Genomic DNA, 20,683 nt, shown 5'->3' with positions numbered 1-20,683 from the left:
TATAATAATAATAATAATAACACTTGGAGCTTTCAGACACTAATGGTATTCAGTGCAATGTAATATTCTTAAATAGATTCTAAAATAACACACAGAAGCAGGGGCGTAGCTAAGGGGGGGGTTTTGGGGACAAACCCCCCCCCCCCCCGAAACGTTAGTCTCAAAAAAAAAGAGAAAAAGAAGAGAGATGAGAAAGGAAAAAAAAAGAAGAAAAGGAAAAAATTCCAAGCGATTATATATATATATATATATATATATATATATATATATATATATATATATATATATATATATAAATAATATAATATATATATATATATATATAAAGAAGTAACCCCCCCCCCCCGAAAGTCGGGTCTAGCTACGCCACTGCACAGAAGTGAATGCGTTTTAAGCATAATAAAGTATTTTCTTTAAATTTTAGCTATGTTTTAGCTGTAATTTGTCGTAACTAAAAAAGAGAGAGAAAGAGAAAAGGAAATAAAAGAGGGAGAAAAGAAATTGTTGCTGGCTTCAGAAAATAACAGCAACTGCCAAAGCTTGGTGGCAGGAAACAAATTTCAATCTTTACTTAATGAGCAAAATAGCATGCAATTCGGAGTAATCGAGCGCACAATGAAAAAAAAAAAACATTAAAGTTAAAATTAAAAACAAAATGAAAATAAGACAGTAGGAATCGCTTTTAATTAAAATTCAATTAACGCTCGCATAAAACACATAACAATGACTGCAAAGCAAAACAATGTTTTTGCTTGACGAAGTGAATGGGGTTGTTTCCTTCAGTGAAAAGTACTACTTTTAGTCACTGAAATTGATAGAAAGAGCAAAAAAAAAAAAAAAAAAAAAAAACATGGAGCATTTTCCCAACAGTTACTTTTAAATTAATTTTTTTTAAATGTCCGATTTTGAAAATAAGGTGTGGTCTTTATGACGTCACAAATGATCCCATGTACTTTGGCGCATCTGTCTACCGTGTTTCCTCGTTATGATACTCTAGAAGAGAATTAAATATTGCGCTCTACGCTTGCTATCAACTTGCCAACACATATGAGTAAGGAAGCGAATTAAATATTGTGCTCTGTGAATAGCATCAGTGAATGACACTTCATCATTTGCGATATCATTGGCAGAAGCGTAAACAATGCAAGCTCACAGATTAATATATATATTTTTTTGAAAATATATTAAACTTAATCAAATTATTTAAAAAACGGTCAGATCCTATGTTTTTAAACATGTTCTTTCAGGGCAAAAAATATACTTTTAAAATTTCGGAAACGACCCCCTTTTTCAGATCTTTATTTTTTACTGGTGGTACCCACACGGCTTGCCCGTAGTTGAAAATTAAAAGGTTATTTGGTTCGCCTGTATATTTACAAATAATGGATGACGAAATTCTCGTCAATTTGCCATATTCATTTGCTCGTTAATGTTACGGTTCCACATGTTGTGATAATTTGCTAGGTAAAATTTTCTTAAAATTGGAATAGAAAAAGAACAAAATCGAATTTTCGAAAAAATCACTTCGAGGTGCACACCTCCTACAAACATGCTACACATGCTACAAACTAACTTAGTGCCAAATGAAAATCGGCCGAACGGTCTAGGCGCTGTGCGCGTCACAGAGATCCAGATATCCAGACATCCAGACAGAGATACTTTCAGCTTTATTATTAGTAAAGATTTTTATTCGGGAATTTTTGTTTGAGATTGTCTGCCAGTCTTGGATTAAACTCAGCCTTTATTTCAGTTTCGCTAAAACCAAATATATAACGTCTGTACAAACGAACTTAGGATCTTAGAGTTAATTTCATCTTCTGTAAAAGCATTTCACTTTTTCGAGCGTCATAAAAGTTAAAAATGTGCATGAATTATTTCTTACTCATATTAGCAAAAAATAAACAAATAATATAAATAAATGGATGGCTGGCATACGGGTTTTATATTCTTGGACACTGGACAGATTGCAAGACCCTGAGCGCAACCCTCGAAAGGGCTGTAAGTTCAAGGTTTCGAATTTTATATAAGTTTTTCATCTAACTTGAAGCATTCTCTGCTTTTAATCTTTGCATTCTACTTATCCGACGATACTAAGCAGTTTCGTCCTGGTTATGGACTCATCAGTCTGTAACAGTCAATAACCGCGCTGGAGGTAGAAATCAATTCATTGAAGCCGAGAGTTCTTTAATGAGATGACATCTGCATCCAGCTCGGTTATTGACTAATCCAGACTGATGAGTTCATAACAAGGACAAAACTTCAGTCTCTGGTTGTCATAACCGGGCTGTCGGTATATTGTATGTGAACATATTCTTATTGTCGGATGCACAAGTAACCGTTCTCGCTCCGGTGCAGAAAAATTTACGAGTGTAGCCTTAATTCTAAGAAATACGAATAAAGTCAAAAATGATATTATTTTCATAGTTTTAAATCTTACTCATGATTTATCTTTAAGTTTGACTAAAATATATGAATTTTCATTAAAAAATCACAGACTTAGGAAAATTACATAAATTCTTCTTTCCCATCAAGGAATTACTATTATTGTGTTAACATTTTGCCCACATAAATTTCTAATAAGTTTTGATTTTCAATAAAATTTGTGTTCATAAAAAACCTTTAAAAAAATAGTCTCATGATTTGAAAAAAGTGAACACGAATAGAAGGCTAAGGTGTGTTGAATAGTAAAGGAATGAATATTATATTTCCAAAATATTAACCGTTGGTCCTTCAAAGAAAATTTATTTAAAACAGTGGAGATTTTAAGCATCCTGCGTCGTATGCTTAAAAGTATAAGCATTGACAAATAAGTTTTTTACTTTATTATGTAAGCGGAAAAAGCAACTAAATTACAGGAAATTCTAGAATTTCCCATTGCATAATTATTATTTGAATTAAAGGAAAATGATTATTTTTAAAAATAACCAACTAGCATCATGCAAGCACTATTTTAGTAATTTATTAATAAACATGCGTAATTTAAAAGTTACTTGAAATTATTTTGATAGTTAAACATATGAGTCGTTTCCTGATTTTAATTATTAATTCTCTTAACAAGTAGTATTTCCTTTTCAGTTCGAAATTCTATTAATTGTTTTAAAATGCTCTAAATCGTCCGTTTTCGCACTTAAGCGGAAGGAAATGCTGCTATAAACGTTATTTTTGTAGTCATGTGTATTTTAATCTGCAATCAATAACTTTCTTATAATAACCCAAATTAAATAAGCAAGTACCTTGTATAAAGTTGATTGTTATGAATCAAATCGTTTGCTGTTAATTTTTTGAAAAGTGAATAACCTTTTTTCAGTGTTTCTAATTTTGATTCGACAAGAATGCTGTTAATTTCTTAAGCGCGTTTTTTAGTTCCAAACATAGGAAGGAACAAGAAGAAACTTATTGTCACCGTCTTAACCCCAGACTGGTTCCTGCCGTTCTCATGGAACAAAAATAATTTTCTCATCTTGGTTCAGCAAACTGAAATTTTGAGAAAGCAATTACTTGAAAAATAAATAAGGAAATCATTATACTACATTCAAAAGCTAAAAAAGAAAAAAAAAATCCAAAAACTACAGAAATGCTCGTCGTATTTCCTTCAAAACACCTCTGTTGTTTATCAATAAAAAAAAAGTGAAATTTCTAGCGAAACCTGTTGCGTATTTTTTGAGTTAATAACCGAAAATCACTTTCGAAAAATGCCTTTTATTTGTCTCATGGATTAATGTTGTTATTTATATTGTATGCTAACCTATTAGCCTGAACGTTTTTTATCTTTTTGTTCTTAAGTTTAATTAAAGGAACTCTAGTTTGTTATTTACTGCCCTTTAACTGTAAATATTATCATTAAAAATTAGTGAAAGTTAAGTGTTAAAATTATTTTTATGTTTCGTACACTTATTTGGTTTTCGCGCTTTAATTTATTTTACCTTTTTCGTGCATTTATTAATTCGGTTCATGTATACATATTTACTTTTTTTAGCCTACTTTCCCGGTAAAAGTCAGAGGAAAAAAGAAACAAACATTGAAGATGGCTTAATGCATCTTAAAAATATCGCGAAAAAAAAATGTCAAAAATGAGTAAAATAATTAAATAAATATCGAAAAATTAAAAATTGGAAAGTAGGGTATTGAGGTAGGGAAAAATGTCAGTTGGTCTATCTTCCCCCCTCCCCCCTAATAACTCTTGAGTGAATAGTCTGATTAGAACAATTTTTTTTTTGTTCGAAAGATCTTGGCAAAGACACCTTATTCCCATATTTCATTTTTTGATTCGAAAATTTTTTCGTTCAATTTTGAACAGTTAAAAAAAACTTAATATTATCATGTAAGGGGGAATTTAATGCAAACATAAATCCCGAACTTACAGGCGAATTTGCTTCAAACAAACTTTGTAGGGAAAACTTTTTAAAGAAGAGCATGTATAGAAAATATGTTTTTGTTTTGAAGGATTTTCCGTTCAATTTTGAACAGTTCAAATGGATTAACATTAGCACCTACGGCGAAACTAAAAGTCAATATAGATCTTGAACTTCAAGGCGGATTTACTTCAAACAAATTTTGTTGCAAATAGATCTTGATAGACAACTCACCACTCCGACTCCTAGAATTTTAGGGAAGTTGACTTCGAATCCGACTCCTGTACCGAAAATTAGTCGGACTCCGACTCTACGACTCCGACTCTGACTCCATAGCCTTGTCAAAATTTTAGACGCGAAAGGGAAGTGACTGACTTCGACTGTTGGAAATACTACGGCTTCAACTCCTTTATCTTAAAATAAGTCCGACTCCGACTCCACTAAGATTGGCAGAGTTGCGGACTTTAAGGGAAAATGACCGATTCCGACTCCAAGTCTTTGAATTAAAAACCTTCGACTCCCGAATCTGACTCTTTACCATTAAAATGAGATCGACTCCGACTCCGCAGCCATGGTTTTCACCGCATGTATTTCTTCAGGTGAGCAAAAGATATTTTATTTCTAGAAATCAGCTTAAATTGTTGAAAAGCTATGTTTGAAAAAAATTACGATTCTAGCTAATTTTGAGAATTTTGATCATATACTTCTAGAAAGTCAATATTGGTATGCGAGAAAGTGGGTCCGTTTAGTTCTGGATGGAACTTCTTGTTCATACTGGTAGTATCTTTGCTGGAATTCATAACTTTTCAATGTTTTTTCTCTATCCCCTTGCAGTTTATCCTGATTGTATATAGTAAACACTACATTGTGTCTTAATTTCGTAGAGAGAGCGTAATTACTAGGATTACTGAACTATGGGACTTAACAAAATACGAGAAAGAATTTGATATCGTTTTCACAATAATTTAATCGCTTTCTTTCATCAAAAGTATAAATATATTCCATTTTTTTTAAAAAAAAAAGGAAAAAAAAAAATACTTTGTCGAAGAAAAAAACATGTAAGGGAAAAAAAAGTGAGAAGATGATCTGTGCCATGAAAATTGACAAAGTTCCCAGTAAAGTTCTTTCTATGATTAGTTCGTTAAAAACGCAGTTGGCAGTCGTCTTGGACAACATACGATACTTGGTCCGCAGCCTGAGCAACTTTGATTTTGCTGAAAGCTATCATCTGTGATTTTCCTCGAGGTCTGTCTTGTGTGCGGAATTAAACACAATCGTTTCATTTAGAACTTCCACTTCGCTTTCCGTGACCAGTAGGTCACGGAAAGCGAAGTGGCACACACACACACACACACACACACATGTGTGTGTGTGTGCCAGTAGGTGACACTGTGAGTTGGTCATTCAACTCACAGTGTCACCTACTGACTGTGACACTGTGAGTTGAATGACCAACAAAGAAGTAAATTAGAATAAAAATGCGGTACATTATACTTTTGTTAATGTTAGACGTTTTGTTTTACAGTGTCTCCCGTAAATTCCAGAACAGACCTTATTTCAAATAACAATTTTGCGCTTGCAAGAATTGCGAACGATTATTTTGAACATGTTTATTTCAAGACATTTACATTTTATGTAGAAAAACTCATCAAAAGAATTTTATAGCTAACAAAATTTTAAAAATGTGCAAATGTTTTGTCACTTGAAAGTATATGAATGTCTCGAAAACGATCCCTTAAAAACATGACCTAATAGGATTGTGCACCCGGAATTTAAATGTGTGGGAAAAGAGAAATTCTCTATTTACTGAATGGTCTCAACAGAAATGTCCTAAAAAATACATCTCCCAACTTCGTTTCTGTGTAAAGACGCTTTTTCGGCATTTATAGACATCATGTAAAAAAAAGAAAAAAAAAAGTGTTCTCCTGCCGGCTTAATGTTTTCATGTTATTATGGAGGTCAGCAACTCATCTAAACTGTCTTTTTTTTTGAAAAAGGTCAGAATGCTTCCCTTAAAAAAAGTTTCCCTTGACACATTAAGACAATCATTTCTTGTTCTAAAACAAAATGGCTGAAAAAGAAAAAGTGTCGCCTTTTTTAAGTTAAAGTTCAACTTTAACATTATTGACAGATTTCAAAGTTCTACTTAATGATTTTGGTACATTTTTGGCTGAGGGATCATGTATCCCCCAGGGATCTAGTATCTGTAGTCTCCCCTATACAATAATGTGTAACCGATGTAAGCAAAATAGTTTCACTTTCTTTGCCTTAACCATTCTTGATTGAGGAAACCATTCCTCTAACTAGAAAAAATAACTCTTCTTTCTTGGGATTTCTTTCTCTATTTTTATTTGCTTTTTTTCTTTGAGTCTGCAATCCTATTTTTGTCTCATTTTCTTGGATATCGGTCTCATTTGATATTTGCACAGCAAACGTCGCCAACACAAACGCATGTGTATGATTGGGAATACTAATTGACCGCTGTGTTTGCCTTGTTCTATCCACCGACTAGTTGAAACCGGATCATTTGGCGAGCAGTTATGCTCTATGATAATGTGGTCATATCGCACCTGAACTCTGGACTATGGGGGAGTCACTTGAGTAAGTAGAATCGCGAATATTTTATTTCCAATCATAATACCACTAAGATATTCCTTCATCCGTGATCATCTGTTTTTTATCCCATTCCGTAAAAAGAAAAGAATGTAAAACCAAGAAATGCTATTAGAATTAATCCAGCGTCCTTATCCAGTTATATCGTTTCAATCAGAAGGCGCTAAGTTTACTAAACACAGTAATTTTGATATTTAACTTGCACAAGATCACAAATATTCTTCACATCACAAGTATCTCCCTCTCTCTCGTTTTGGAAATTATACTTCTTCCGAGCGATATACTAAAATTCTACGGCAAACGAAAGTAATGAAGCGGAATGGACGGACGTTACAAGTTGGCAACCGCTGAATGCAATCGAGACGACCCATCGCCAAACTTGGTGCCGAAAATGAAATGCCAAATCAAATGTTAGCTCATATTGAAAGGTTCTTTTAGAACTCCACGTTAAGCCAATAACGAAAATTTCTATCAATAGTTTCCGTAAAGCTCTCTTTTCCGCATTGGTTCTCATTAAATTAGGAAGTATAGGTATTTAAATATTCCTTTCCCCTCTCTCGCTCTAAAGCAATTTTATATTGAGTTTTTGTCATTCTTTGCAACAATTGCACTCTACGTTTAAATTAGAGAGTGTAGGTGCTCAAACTTATCAACACTCAGAAGTAAGATTTTTATACATTCTAGTTTTCAAGCACATGCTTGAAATTTATTACAAGTAAATAGTTTGTCGCCAAAGTAAAATTTCATTTTATTCTTTTGAAAGAGTTTAATAAATATGTTGATAAGATCCATTTTTATTTATCCAGAATTTAAAATTTGTAAGATTAGTGGTGCCTTTACCATATCGCAAAAGCCGCAATTGCGGGAGGCCCCCCACGATCATAGGGGCACAGTAGGGGATTAAAACATGCACAAGATAAATACTTTACATATTTATGTGCTATGCAAAAATAAATTCAAAAATGCACTGTGACGGGTCGCAAATGTGTAAATCCGCCACTGCATTAGATGGCAATATTTTTTTTAAACGAGGGTATTTACAAAATTGAAAAAAAAAATTTTTTAAAGGGGAAAAAAAGGACATTTTCCAATCCCCTTGATACTTTTGTCATTGTATTTTGGTTGATTTTTATAAAATTTTACAATGTTCAAATTCTTTATCTTCTTTCTCTAGTGGGGAAGTACTAATTATTGGAGATGATACGAACATAATTCGATTCAAAAGGAAGATTAAGAACAGAAACATGTCTTTCTTTGACAGCATCAGCTCCAGTTTTGGAAGAATTGCCAGACGCTTAAGTGAGTAACTTCTCTGTTTGTATATGTAGGGGAATATGGGGCAAAGTGGAATGGTAAAATATTTTCCGTTTGCAGCGACACCGACGTAACATTTTTTTTTCTTAAACATATTGTTGATTCCAGTCAAAAAATAAATAGCTTTAAAAATCAAGGAAAATCATAAGTCGTTTTCAAAATTTGATACATATATTGGAGCATTCTGTCTTTATCAAAAATAATTTTTGTTGTTATAAAACTTTAAAGCTCTTGTAATCAACGTTTTAAGCATTGAAATCAAATGATGTCCAGTGCAATGCTTGTTTAGTTATTGTTCGGCATGTTTTGATTTTCTATATTTAACTTGTCAAGTACACTCGGGGCAAAGTGCATTATACTCATCTCGTTTACTTATTCATTCATTTTCTAAATCACTTACGTATTCATTCTTTAATTAATTCATTTACATTCTTCAGTTATTGATTCACTAATTTATTCATTCACTCACTTATTTCTTAATCATTTCGTATTTTATACACTCATTTATTTTTGCTCATTATTAATTAATTTATTTATTTATTAATGTATTCGTTTATTGTGTTTATTACTCTATCATTTACTCATTTATTTATTCATTCATTTGATGAAAGAACTTTTTAATAATTAAATAAAATATTTAATTATTATAAACTATTTCTTTAGAAAATTATTTTACTTTTCACTTTGCCCTATGTAAAAAAAAAAAAAAAAAAAAAAAAAAAAGTTTTTTCTTTGAAGGTAAATCCTTTTTGCTAAAAATAAAACAATAATTTAATAGCATTTTACGGAAAAAAAATGCATTGTTCTTTCTTTATGAACTGTAATTTTCAAAACAAAATTTCTTTTACTCATTTTGGAAAAGATGAGTGATCTTAACTAATTCACTTTGCATCACATTCCCCTATTTTCTTATTATTCATGTTTGGTGGCGCATTCTATGATACAGATTTTCAGTAAGTATTCACGATGGAAAAAGTGCATTCTGTAGCGTTAAAACAATTCAGGGCGAGAACAACTTCATTTTGACTCTTCAAAACTAGTAGATGCACATTATGCAGCTATTCAGTCTAAATATAAATTTGAGCGTTCCTTATGATAGTAAATACAAATCTTTTTTTTACTCTGAACATTTAAAAGAACTTGGGTATCAGGGTGTCATTCGAGTTTATGATTCAAGATGTTATCATCAACCGCTGCTTAAAGAACAAAAAAATAAATAAAAAGGAAAAGTTCTGGGGCAGCCGATGGGAAAAAATTAACCCTTTTTGATTGACACAAATGGCAAAACTTTATAAATCATATTGTGTTTTAATTTCAGAATATATATCTATGACACGATTTTTATAATCCTACTTTTTGAGTGATATTCATATTTTACTTTTAGAATTTCTTTACGTAAGCGAATGCAAGTAGTTTAATTTTATTTTAAAATGTCTCTGATTTATTTTTTATTGTTTTTCTTCACACACGTAAACCAGTACAGTCCAAAATATATATCCGTAGTACATCGTGACTTTTTCACCACGTATAGATCTTATGAAAATTATCAAATTCCATTTTTGTAGACATCCTCTAAAAGCCACTACTTTGCATTGAAAAGTGGGATCCCTGAAAGCCCGAAACACGTGTATGCAGTAACCTGCTAATTTGTACGATAAAACGCTGTTGGGTCATTTTCTCTAAACTGCTAAATTCTTGTCCTTGCTCCAAAAATAACACATTAAACTTGTATAAAAATAGATCTGACGCTAGAATGCTTCAACAACATGTTTTTATGTTTGTAAAATAAGCTAAAACAAACTCTCTGTATCTAAATAATTTTTTTACATGATAAATGTCATTCCCCTGTGTGTCCCTATATCTAGCTTAAAGCAAAATTAGCTCTAAAGATTCAGGAAATCATGCATGTTTGTAATGAAATTGTTGTTTAACCTGTTAACAACAGTTATGCAAAATTGTAAAATAGAAAAATAAAGACTTTTCAAGATTTGCACTATTTTGAAAAAAAAAAAAAAAGCAAAAAATGTCCTTTGAATTTTTGTCATTCCCCTTTCGAAGAATGGAATGAATATTTCTCATACGAGGCGTGTTTTTAAAGTAAGTTCCGTTTTTATATAAAAAAAGGAACGAGTACAGATAGAGCTAAGTAATTTAGTGCACAAAAATCTACCACCCTTACGCTATTTTTAGACATTGCTCCCGTGATTTTCCAAGCATTTGTCATAGCGTGGTACAGGTTTTTGTATACCTATTCGTACAAAGTTACCGCCCGTTTAGTCAACCATGAGGACTCTTACAGGGCTTTGGCTGGGGCGTTTTTGAACATCCTCTGGTCTGCCCTCACCTCGCTCGCAGCATCTTTCATTTGTTTCGGCATCTAAAGTCTTTCCAGGGTGGTCTGTGGCACAACAGCAATAATGAGCTCAGAGAACATGTTATCCCTTGGCTGACTACACAGGCGGCAATTTTCTATGAATAGGTATACAAAAACCTGTACCACGCTATGACAAATGTTTGGAAAATCACGGGAGCAATGTCAAAAAATAGCGTAAGGATGGTAGATTTTTGTGCAATAAATTTCTTTGTTCTATCTGTACTCGTTCTTTTTTTATATCAAAACGGAACTTACTTTAAAAATACGCCTCGTATCTGGTAATAGTTGTATTAACCCATAATTTAGTTTTTGAATTGTGGCCTCATTATAGAAAAAATCCTTTTTTTTTTTTTTTTTTGCAAAAATACACGGAGTCAAGTATCACTGGGTGATCTCAAGTTAAATCTTCTTAAGTGTTTTTAATTAGTGTCGATTCCCTGCCTCTCATAATTAATTTAATTTTGTAATAATCACTCAATGAGTGATTGACTCTTGTTTGTATAGAGTTTTCCATCTTACTTTAAGTGACATTGAGTTTTGTTGTTTGCAGTTATGACAATATATAAGTTGACTTTAATTTTTGTCATTCCCCTGTCGTCATTCCCTTGTCACATGTAATGGAAACAAATGACCACAATAACTACTTTTTGCACAACACCACATTGGATCTTTTTAAATTTCATAAATATAGTGTTTCCTTTTCCTACACAGAAATTATAATACCATGAATAAATTGCATTATTTCCACTAAGTGTCATTCCTCTGTCCGAGTTAATTCCATTCCTTGCCCTGCCCAAATTGCGCAGTTTAGGGAAAATTACCCTGTTGATTTCCTTTAAAAAAAAAATTAAGATACTTCTGTGTTCCTTGACTAGGACGCATGATTTTACCTAAGCGAAGTTAGTCACCTAATAGCCTTGTTTAGGACAGATTGATACTTAATGCTTGGGTCAGGTTGATTCGTGTTATAATTTAATTGCAAAAATTTTAGTGCTTTTTCTTTTTCCAGAAATACTTTAGAATTCACAAAAAAAAAAAAAAAAAAAAAAAAAATCAAAGGAAGGAAAAGACCTCTTGAAACAATTGAAAGAACGTATTTCGAGAAGATTCCCATACTTTTTCATGTGTTAACTGTAAAGCATATTTACGTTTCTCATCTAACTGCGATTAATACTTCAAATAAATAAATAAAAACAATGAAATAAATAATAATCATCATCAGCATGATATGAGACTTTTCTTTAAAAAGACATTGCATTGTTTATTACATCAGCATAACAATTTGTTCATTTGTTGCCAACAAAGGTCCTGAAATCATTATTTGATAGGAAAACCGAAATAGTATTACGTGTGTGAAATTTGCTTTAATACGTAACATTGGTAACAAAATTTTAAAAAATCAAAATGCAAAAAGTGTAGTCTTTTTATTTTTATCTTACATTTTCTTTTGTAGGTTTTCTCTTTCTTTCAGTAAATATGTAAATTACGTTCATTGTGCATTATTCTTCTAGCGTTTTTAAGCAACAAATTCAAAACTAATGCAATTTTGGAAGAAAAAAAAAGTGCGTCACAGGAAGCTCGGCAGAAGTGATAACTTTCATAGGATTAATTTATTATCATTATTTAATCCTATGAAAGTAACAATTGGCTTATGGTAGCTATAATAAGCAACGAAATTTTTGCATTGTATGTTATCTAAAAATCTAGTAAAGACTGCATCACGTACAGTTCCTTGACTTGTAGTGGCTTCTTCTGGCTTATTAATCATTTGTAATTGTAATTTGGATTGTAGAAACGATACTAAATTTTTAGCTCGATCAGAAGCAAAATTAACATTAAAATCTCCGGTTAAAATTAAAGGAATTGTATAATAATCTTCATTAACTAAAGCAGAACCTTCTTGTGTATAATTTAAAAGCTGTTATGAATAAATTGAATAATACTTGAAGTACTTTTGTTTGGATATATATATATGTGTGTGTGTGTGTGTGTGTTGGCAATAATAATTTGTTGCTTTGCTTCATTGAGACGGCTTAAAAATTGCTTTAAATGAAAAATAATTTTATTCTTTGATCACCATTCTTACTACTTTTAAACGTAAGTTTTGATGTCGGCGCAAAAACAATAGATCAAATGACGCGTCGTATCTAAATATTTCGTTAATCAGAAAAAACACTCTAACTTACGAAACTTTTTAGATTTTACTCTGTGATGAACAAATTAAATGTTTATTTATTATTTTTGTTTTCTCGGCCGTCCCAAACCCCCGCGTTGCGAAGCTGTGGGGATGAAGTTCGTTTAAAATATGTACACCTTATCACAGTTCAAAGCCCTAAATGAAGCGAGACGTTTTTAGTATAACTAATCGGAAAAATGTTTTTGTTTTGAAAATAAATTTAAAGATTAAATGGCTCTTTTGAATATATATTGTTTACAATGCTATTGGTATTATGTTGTATTATTAAACTCACCTTTCGTTAGGAGATTGCGTTATGTTGCGACGATCATCCATCTTCTGTTGGTTTCATTACTTTTTCTACTATCACTTAAAGCTTAAGAAGTTTAACACTAACCCAAACACTAAAGAAACAAAACTTCCCCGACCATGCGAGCTTTTGTCGTATGCGCGAACGAAAGGAATGCCAGACGAGAGTTACGCGCGTTATGTCACAAATCAGTTTACACTCCCATAAGAAGTTATCACTTCAAAAATGGTATTCCTTTAAATAGAACTGAAAAATGTCATAACTATTTTGTCTGAAAGACAAAATAGTACTCTTCTCTTCTCATTCCTATCGTCTTCTGTTTCATCCCTAGAAAGTTTGTTATGACTGCTCTTCGTACATTTTACTCCTCCAAAATATATTAACCTTCCTCAAAATATTTCAAGGAGAATTTTAAGCGCCTTGAACCCTTGCTATATCTTCGGACATAGTTGACGGCTCAACGTTTAAAGATTACCTATCTTAAAATATCTGTCACTTTTAAATGCAATCATGAACTCATCACTTAAATTCCGCACATTCTACGTTCAATATCTGCGAATCGTATGCGAAACCATTCCGTCTTAACTTGCCCCAAAATGGTTTCACGGGTTGTTACTGTTTTCGACTAGCGGTGCCCACTCCAAACACTATTTTAGCTGTAACTCTGAGATTCTAACCCATCTTCTGTAAAAAGCTAATTTTGTCCAGATACCTTGAAAATTAACTTCGTAGCTGAACTTTAATTTTAAAATGGAAAACAATTACTCATATTTTATATAGGCTCAAGAAAAGAGTCTTCATGCTGTCGCTCGACCTTCAGAAAAGGGCATTTTACAGTGATTGATGCTTATCCAGAAAAAAAGGAAGAATGACTCAAAAAACTATAATCTTGGAAACTATCTGAACTCACGCGACATGCACTCTAAATGTTGTACAGCTGGCATTTCGCAGTAGAATTTGCTTTTACAAAGACAGCTTGATCTGTAAACCATGTTTGTTTTCTCATACCACGTATGACTCTTTAAGAATGATAAAAATTAAAGGCATTATCAAGTGCGTTTTATTTAATCATCTGAGACTAATTTATTTCTGCGTTGTTTTCGTATTATTCTATCTATGCAATCTTGTCTAACTACATTTACACACATTCCTTTTTTTACGTGTGTGTCTGTGAGTGTAGGTACACTGTGCAGTAAAACCTACAAGCAAGGACGACCATATCGGGAGAGGGCAGGGGGGGGGGGCGAGCTCCCCTTAGAAATTAGAACTTCCTTGCTTTTAGTACTTTTTTTCTTTGCAAAAATGTAAAAACATTTCTTCTCCAGCCATTAATAAATAAGTTATTAAAAGTGTCAAATTTTAATCACTCTAATCTGTCCTGAATTCTGCTTCCATGGGGAAAATATCCTGCTAAAACATGGCTAAAATATCAGAACTCCCCCCCCCCCTTACAATGTTGCATATGGGCGCCCATGCCTACAAGGTGGCTATGGGTGGTTCTGAACGAAAAATGTTGCAGGTTGAGTGGTTGTCATCAAACAGAATGACTACACTAAAACTTATGCGTGCTTAACCTTATAAAGACAATTGTTCCTACAGAAAAGTAGGGTAGTGACACACACCTAAGATGAAGCGTGAACAGCTAATCAAATGCACCCCAAAATTAACGTTTCTGAACGAAGATTTTTGTGCAAAGTGAACAGTTTACAATCAACTAATTTGCATAAAAGTTTTAGGAAACTTTTTTATCGTTATTTAATTGCATCATTGAACAAGGGTAAACGGGACATAGTAGGGTAACTGCGCTCCAAGTTTGGATACAGCTTATACGTACGGCAAAGTCACATACTAAGTTGTGTGAGCTGTTCGCTCCAATATATAACGTATGTGACTACTATAGCATGAGACTTTATACGACAACTTTCTACACATTGTGGTAGTAAAACCATGGTTCTTTATCAATTTTGAATTCTCCTCAAAAGCAGCAGATTTCCGTCTTTATATGTTGTCTTACTAGATGCAAATTATCCTGCTGATTAGCTTCATAATCCCCTCAGCTGTTTCTCACCAGTGTCATCCTTTGAGCTGGGGAGCTGGTGTTACATACTCATCAACACACGTAATCACCTTTTCTCTTCATCCCCATATTGGATTTTGATAATTTATAGTTGGCCAAACAAAGCGTCAAAAAAATAAATAAAAGCACAAGTGTACAGTAAATTTACATTTTGTTTTACGGACGTAATGAGAAACTAACAACTTCAACTTCAAGTCAGATGCAAAATATTACAAGAAACGATTGCAAAGAAATAGCGTGAAGAGACAAAAACAATTTCCTTCTGAAAATGAATATATCCTTACTCGTCACTTACAACGGTGCTTGCGATATGGGGGTAGCGGTCGCATATTTTTAATTAGGTTCTGCTTTGAGAAATTTGAGTGTGCGGGATTACCCTGGTGTGCTTTACCCTACTTTTCCATAATTTTTTTTCTCGGAATTTGCAGTTCTCAACTGTAACTCTGAAATAGACAGTGAGTATCTTTTATTTTGATCATACACTTATGCCTAGATTTACAAGGTAGGAGAATGTGGGGCAAAGTGTAATGGTGAAATATTTACTCTGCTTTTAGTAATATTTATAATGTATAGTATAATATGGTAGCTCTGTTTACAGTATAGTAGCTACTTAGTAATATTTTAACTACACATGTAGTCCATTCTAGTCAAGGAAAAATTACCTCTAAAAATTGCATAAAATGATAGAACAAGCAAATTTCAAAAAATTGATACTCATATTGTAATATTTTGTTTAAGACAAAAATTATTTTTAGTAGTATAAAATGATAATGTATTATTAAATGATGGTGAAGTTCTTGTCATTAATATTTTACATTTTTACTGTGGGGCCTACTGATATTCAGTTCAGTATTATTTGCTTAATATGAAGCTTATTTGCATTTTAAATTATTTGTACAGTTAGTCAAGTGCATGTGGGGCAAAGTGAAATAGTTTATTTCATTTATTTATTCATTCTTTTATCAAATCTCTTACGTTTTCATTTATTAATTAGTTTATTTACATTCCTTCATTTAATAATTTCTTTATTTATTCATTCATTCACTTGTTTTCTTTTTCATTCACAGTTTTTTTTTACTCATATGTTTTTCTCATATATTAACTAATTTACTTATTTATTCATTCGTTTATTATTTCATTTCATTTTCATATTTTGTTAATTTTTTATTTACCTCTAAAAATAACAAACAGAATATGATAATACAAGCAATTTTCGAAAATTGATACTCATATTGTAATATTTTGTTTAAATGAAAAACATTTTTGGTACTTTTAAATGATAAAGTTCTTGTCATTAATATTTTAACTATAAATGGGGAGCTACTGATATTCAGTGCAGTATTTATTTGTTTAACATTAAGCTTATTTGTATTTTAAATTACTTGTGCAATTAGTCAAGTGTATGCGGGTAGTTTATTTCATTTACTTATCCAGTCTCTTATCAAATCACTTATGTATTCATTTATTCATTAGTTCATTTACATTCCTTCATTCAATAATTCCCTTATTTATTTATTCATTTACTTATTTTCTTTTTCATTTACTTATTTTCTTTTTCATTCACTAATTTATTCACTCATTTGTTTTTCTCGTATATTAACTTATTTATGTATTCCTTTATTATTTCATTTTATTTATTCATTCATTATTTTATTTGCTCATTTATTTGATCAAAAATAACTTTAATAAGCAAATAGAAAGTATTTCACAGGATTTTTTTTTTTTTCACTTTGCCCCATGGAAAGGGAAAGCGATATCTTTCCACCTTCTTTTGGAGGTATAAACTTACTTCCAAAACTAAAAAAATAATGTTTCATTGCAAGTTTTATTGTAAAAAAAAACTTTTTTCTTTTTTTAGTTTTATTGTAAAAGTGTTAGTATTTTAGTTTTATTGTAAAAAAAACTTTTTTCTTTTTTATGTGCCGTAATTTTCAGAAAAAATTTCCAATTTGTTCATTTTGAAAAATGTTATCTAATATACTTTACTTTGCCTCACATTCCCCTTCTTGTTTTGCTCAATTTCGATTTTATACAATTTATAGAGGATTTCAAAAAACTACAAAAAAAATCATATTCAGTTGCAATACACAAAAAATATTATTTAAAGTCAGTTTTGTGTATAATTTCTCTGGAAAAATATTTTCCCTAATAACGCATCCTATAGTTTGAAATTTGTCATCCAAATGGGGGGAAAATAAGAAAAAATGTGTAAATTAAATATGATGTTAAAATACTTATGCTGCCAAGGAAAACAATCGTACAAACTGATACTTCTTCAGCTTTTATGACGGAAAATGCTTTGAGGCACGAGTGCTACTAATAGATGAAATTGATAAATTAGTAGCAAAAAAATATAGTAAAAAAAAAACAATGAACATTGGTATTCCAAAACAAGTGCTCCACCACCGTTTTGAGCGGAAGTGCACTTTTGTTTCGACTTGGACGCGGTTAAATATCTACTTACATTATCTTCAGATATTTGTTATTTGTGAACAAGGTATAATTTTATGTTTTCCAGGATGTCAACTTTTGTTTTACTTTAACAAATGACTGAATTATACACATTTTAGTGCTTTTTCGTTTCACACGCTTTTAGGTAGCAAAATGTAAGATTTTGATTTACACGGTTTTGTATGGAACCTATCTTCGATGCAAATCGAGAGACAGGTGTATTTATCATTTGATGGATGTCATCAATGAGGCAGAGATGGTAGAAAAATATTCTTCTTCAATGGTACCCAACTTACGGCCCACGAAACTGACTCATGTGGCCCGTTGTTGTGTTCTGGAACCATCCAAAAAAGATGATCATTTTTCATTCGCTATCAAGAATGATTTTTAAAAACTTGGAGCCAAATTGTCAGACATTGCTTTCTAAAAAAAAAAGGTGGAAACTTTTGATTAGTAAAATAAGCATGTAGTAACGGTAAAAATGACTCTTAGTTTGTAATTTTCTTTTATTTTCTGTATTTTCCGGTGTTAGTATCTAGAATTTTTTAAAAATATATTTCAATTTTGTCAGTGCTTTGACCCGTGAAATTTATCTTAATGTGGGGCCCTCGTGTGAAAAAGGGTTCGGTACCACTGTCAGGCCCGTTATTTCAAAATTCTCCAGGGGGGGGGGGGGGAACGGCGGCAAAAGGTTTGTGTTCCATAAATTTGATGAGGAAAAAACAACATAAGTACAAAAATGCCTAATTTCATTGTGTTTATAAATTCCAGGGGAGGTCAATTGACCCCTCCGTCTTCCCTAGATCGCCCAAATGACGGGTCTGGCCACTATTCTACTTCAATATAGTTCTTTTAAATTTGGTTCATCAAGCTAGATAAAACACCACTACAATTTGTTTTTAACCTACTTTCTTGTTTTCGGACTTTGGTGTGATATTTTTAGTCGAATATTTGAGACATCGAGGTCTTCAACTTCCTGAATAAATGGCAGAAATTGAGAACATTTATTGAATTCCTAACATTTTATCACATCCACTAAAAAAAGGGAGGTTGCAGTCAAAGTGGATCATCATCTGTCATTTTCGCGTGTTGACATTTAAAAACGAGGAAAGCATTCGAACTATTTGTATTAGCGGATGGCGATCTTAATTTTTTTGGAGCTGTCTTAGAAAGGATGTTACGGATATCCTTGTTTATGTAATAGAAATGAAATATGTAAAATCAAACATTAGATCAGGGTCGGCACGAACCGTCCAGCAAGTCCTGCTTCACCTGCCGAAAGCCGGTATGAAGATGTGACCAAGTGGCGATGCGTTACCTTTTTTCCTCCCACACTCTTCCGCTCTGGAGATTAATGTCACCATTTTGTCGAGCCAAAATCAATTCTTATTTTGAATGATTCCATTTTGCAAAAGAACCTAAAGCTTTCTAAACATTTTTATTTATCACTTTTTTTTGTCCTAATATTTTTGCAGTCTCAAATGCCTCTTTTAAGCTTCAAAGCACAGAAATTTGAATATTTTTCAAAATTTTTATAGATGAAAACACTCTAGGAAGGGGGCAAATAGTTGGGGGAACTCGTCTTGAGATTTGGGGGGAGCTAACACAAAAGGTTGCTCCTGAAACAAAAGGTGAGTTGAAACCAATTTACAATACCTTTGCATTATTTTTACTTTTTTTTTTGTTTGAGAGGGGGGAGGGCTCAACTACAGTACTGTTTTTTGGTGTATCTATATTCAATGCCATCTATCTTGCTCAGAGTTTGAGTAACACGCGTCCTGACCATTTGTTGTTGTCCTTACACTGAAACACGTGAATACATACCGTTTTATTATTTTCTTCTAAAACAAAGATGAAATGCCTCATTTTACTACTATTTAACTTTTTCATTTTTGGTAGCGGCTGTCATTACTCGTAGTTTTATTTTCTATGTCACAATTAGGAATTCTACTGAATTAGTATTTGTATAACAACAGCTACTCTAAATGAGTGATTTCGTCTCGTGTCCTTTTTTTTTTTTTGGCTTTTTTAAAAACTGTTAATTTTGAAATAATTAAATTATTGTTACATTTTAATTTATCAAAGCTGATACAAATGGTAATACATAACTCAAATGAACAAATGCAGAATTAAGTGCAAGTAAACATTGAGGGGAACTGGGAGGAATGAGACAGCTGCATTTATGCTGAAATAAAATGGGAAAATTTTTTTTCAAGCTTGTTCAGTAGTTATAACAGCTTTTGACTCTTTATTGATTCAAATTTGTCGACTGCTACTAAACCAGCTAGTAATAACTTTCTCATTCTACAGTCGACTTCCACTACAACGCGATTCAACTTACGCGAAAATGCTATAACGTGAATTTTTCACCAGTAGCGAATTTTAGAGCTAACGCGAATTCCTCGTCCACAACACTATTTTTTTTTGGAAGAAAGTATCGGCTTCGTTATTGACTACTAAATATTGATTTCGTAAATGTTATTACATCCCTTAGCATTACTGACAGCGAAAGTTCTCACATCAAACTAGTCTATGCATCGCGTTGTTAGTGCATCAAATAACCACTCGGCATCTTTCATTTATTTTTCTTTCTTTTTTTTTTTTTTTTCATTCCTAATATTAAAGTTGGTGAAATATAATTGCATCTAAGTGCGCTGTTTCATCTCAAGTTTGTGAAGATGGGAAGAAAAAGAAGTTTTCTGACAGAAAAAAAAAGGTTAAGATTCTTGATATGCTTGAACAACTACAAAACGTTGCCGGTAGCACAATAATAATTATAAGTGAATCTTCCATACGTACAATTAAAACTCAAAACAAAAAAATATCGCTATAAGTTCAGAACTTAGTTTCAATATTGAAGTTTGCTGAGTCTAAGCAAAGCAATGTATTACGAAAATACAAGCTGCTCTTTTGTATACAAGATTAAGGAGATAAGTGAGAGGAGGTGTTGCCATAAATGGAAGCGTTGCAAAAGAAAAGGCGAAGCAGCCGTACTTAAAATAGAATAATGAATAGA

The 20,683-nt window shown here is 32.1% G+C and overlaps 1 protein-coding gene across 1 annotated transcript in view; it reads left to right on the top strand.

The window, feature by feature from the left end:
• The first annotated feature begins 6,872 nt into the window (after nt 1-6,872).
• LOC129224334 (sulfate transporter-like) overlaps nt 6,873-20,683 on the top strand; it is a 98,810-nt gene continuing 84,999 nt past the window's right edge. The window contains exons 1-2 of the mRNA XM_054858777.1: nt 6,873-6,953; nt 8,140-8,264. Coding sequence (XP_054714752.1) covers nt 6,937-6,953; nt 8,140-8,264 — 142 coding nt within the window. The 5' untranslated portion in view covers nt 6,873-6,936. The remainder of the gene's footprint in view (nt 6,954-8,139; nt 8,265-20,683) is intronic.

This window comes from Uloborus diversus, chromosome 1, assembly GCF_026930045.1.
Source record: "Uloborus diversus isolate 005 chromosome 1, Udiv.v.3.1, whole genome shotgun sequence".
Lineage (NCBI taxonomy): Eukaryota > Metazoa > Arthropoda > Arachnida > Araneae > Uloboridae > Uloborus > Uloborus diversus.
The sequence above is the reverse complement of the archived record's forward strand: the minus strand, read 5'-3'. Positions and strand labels throughout refer to the sequence as shown.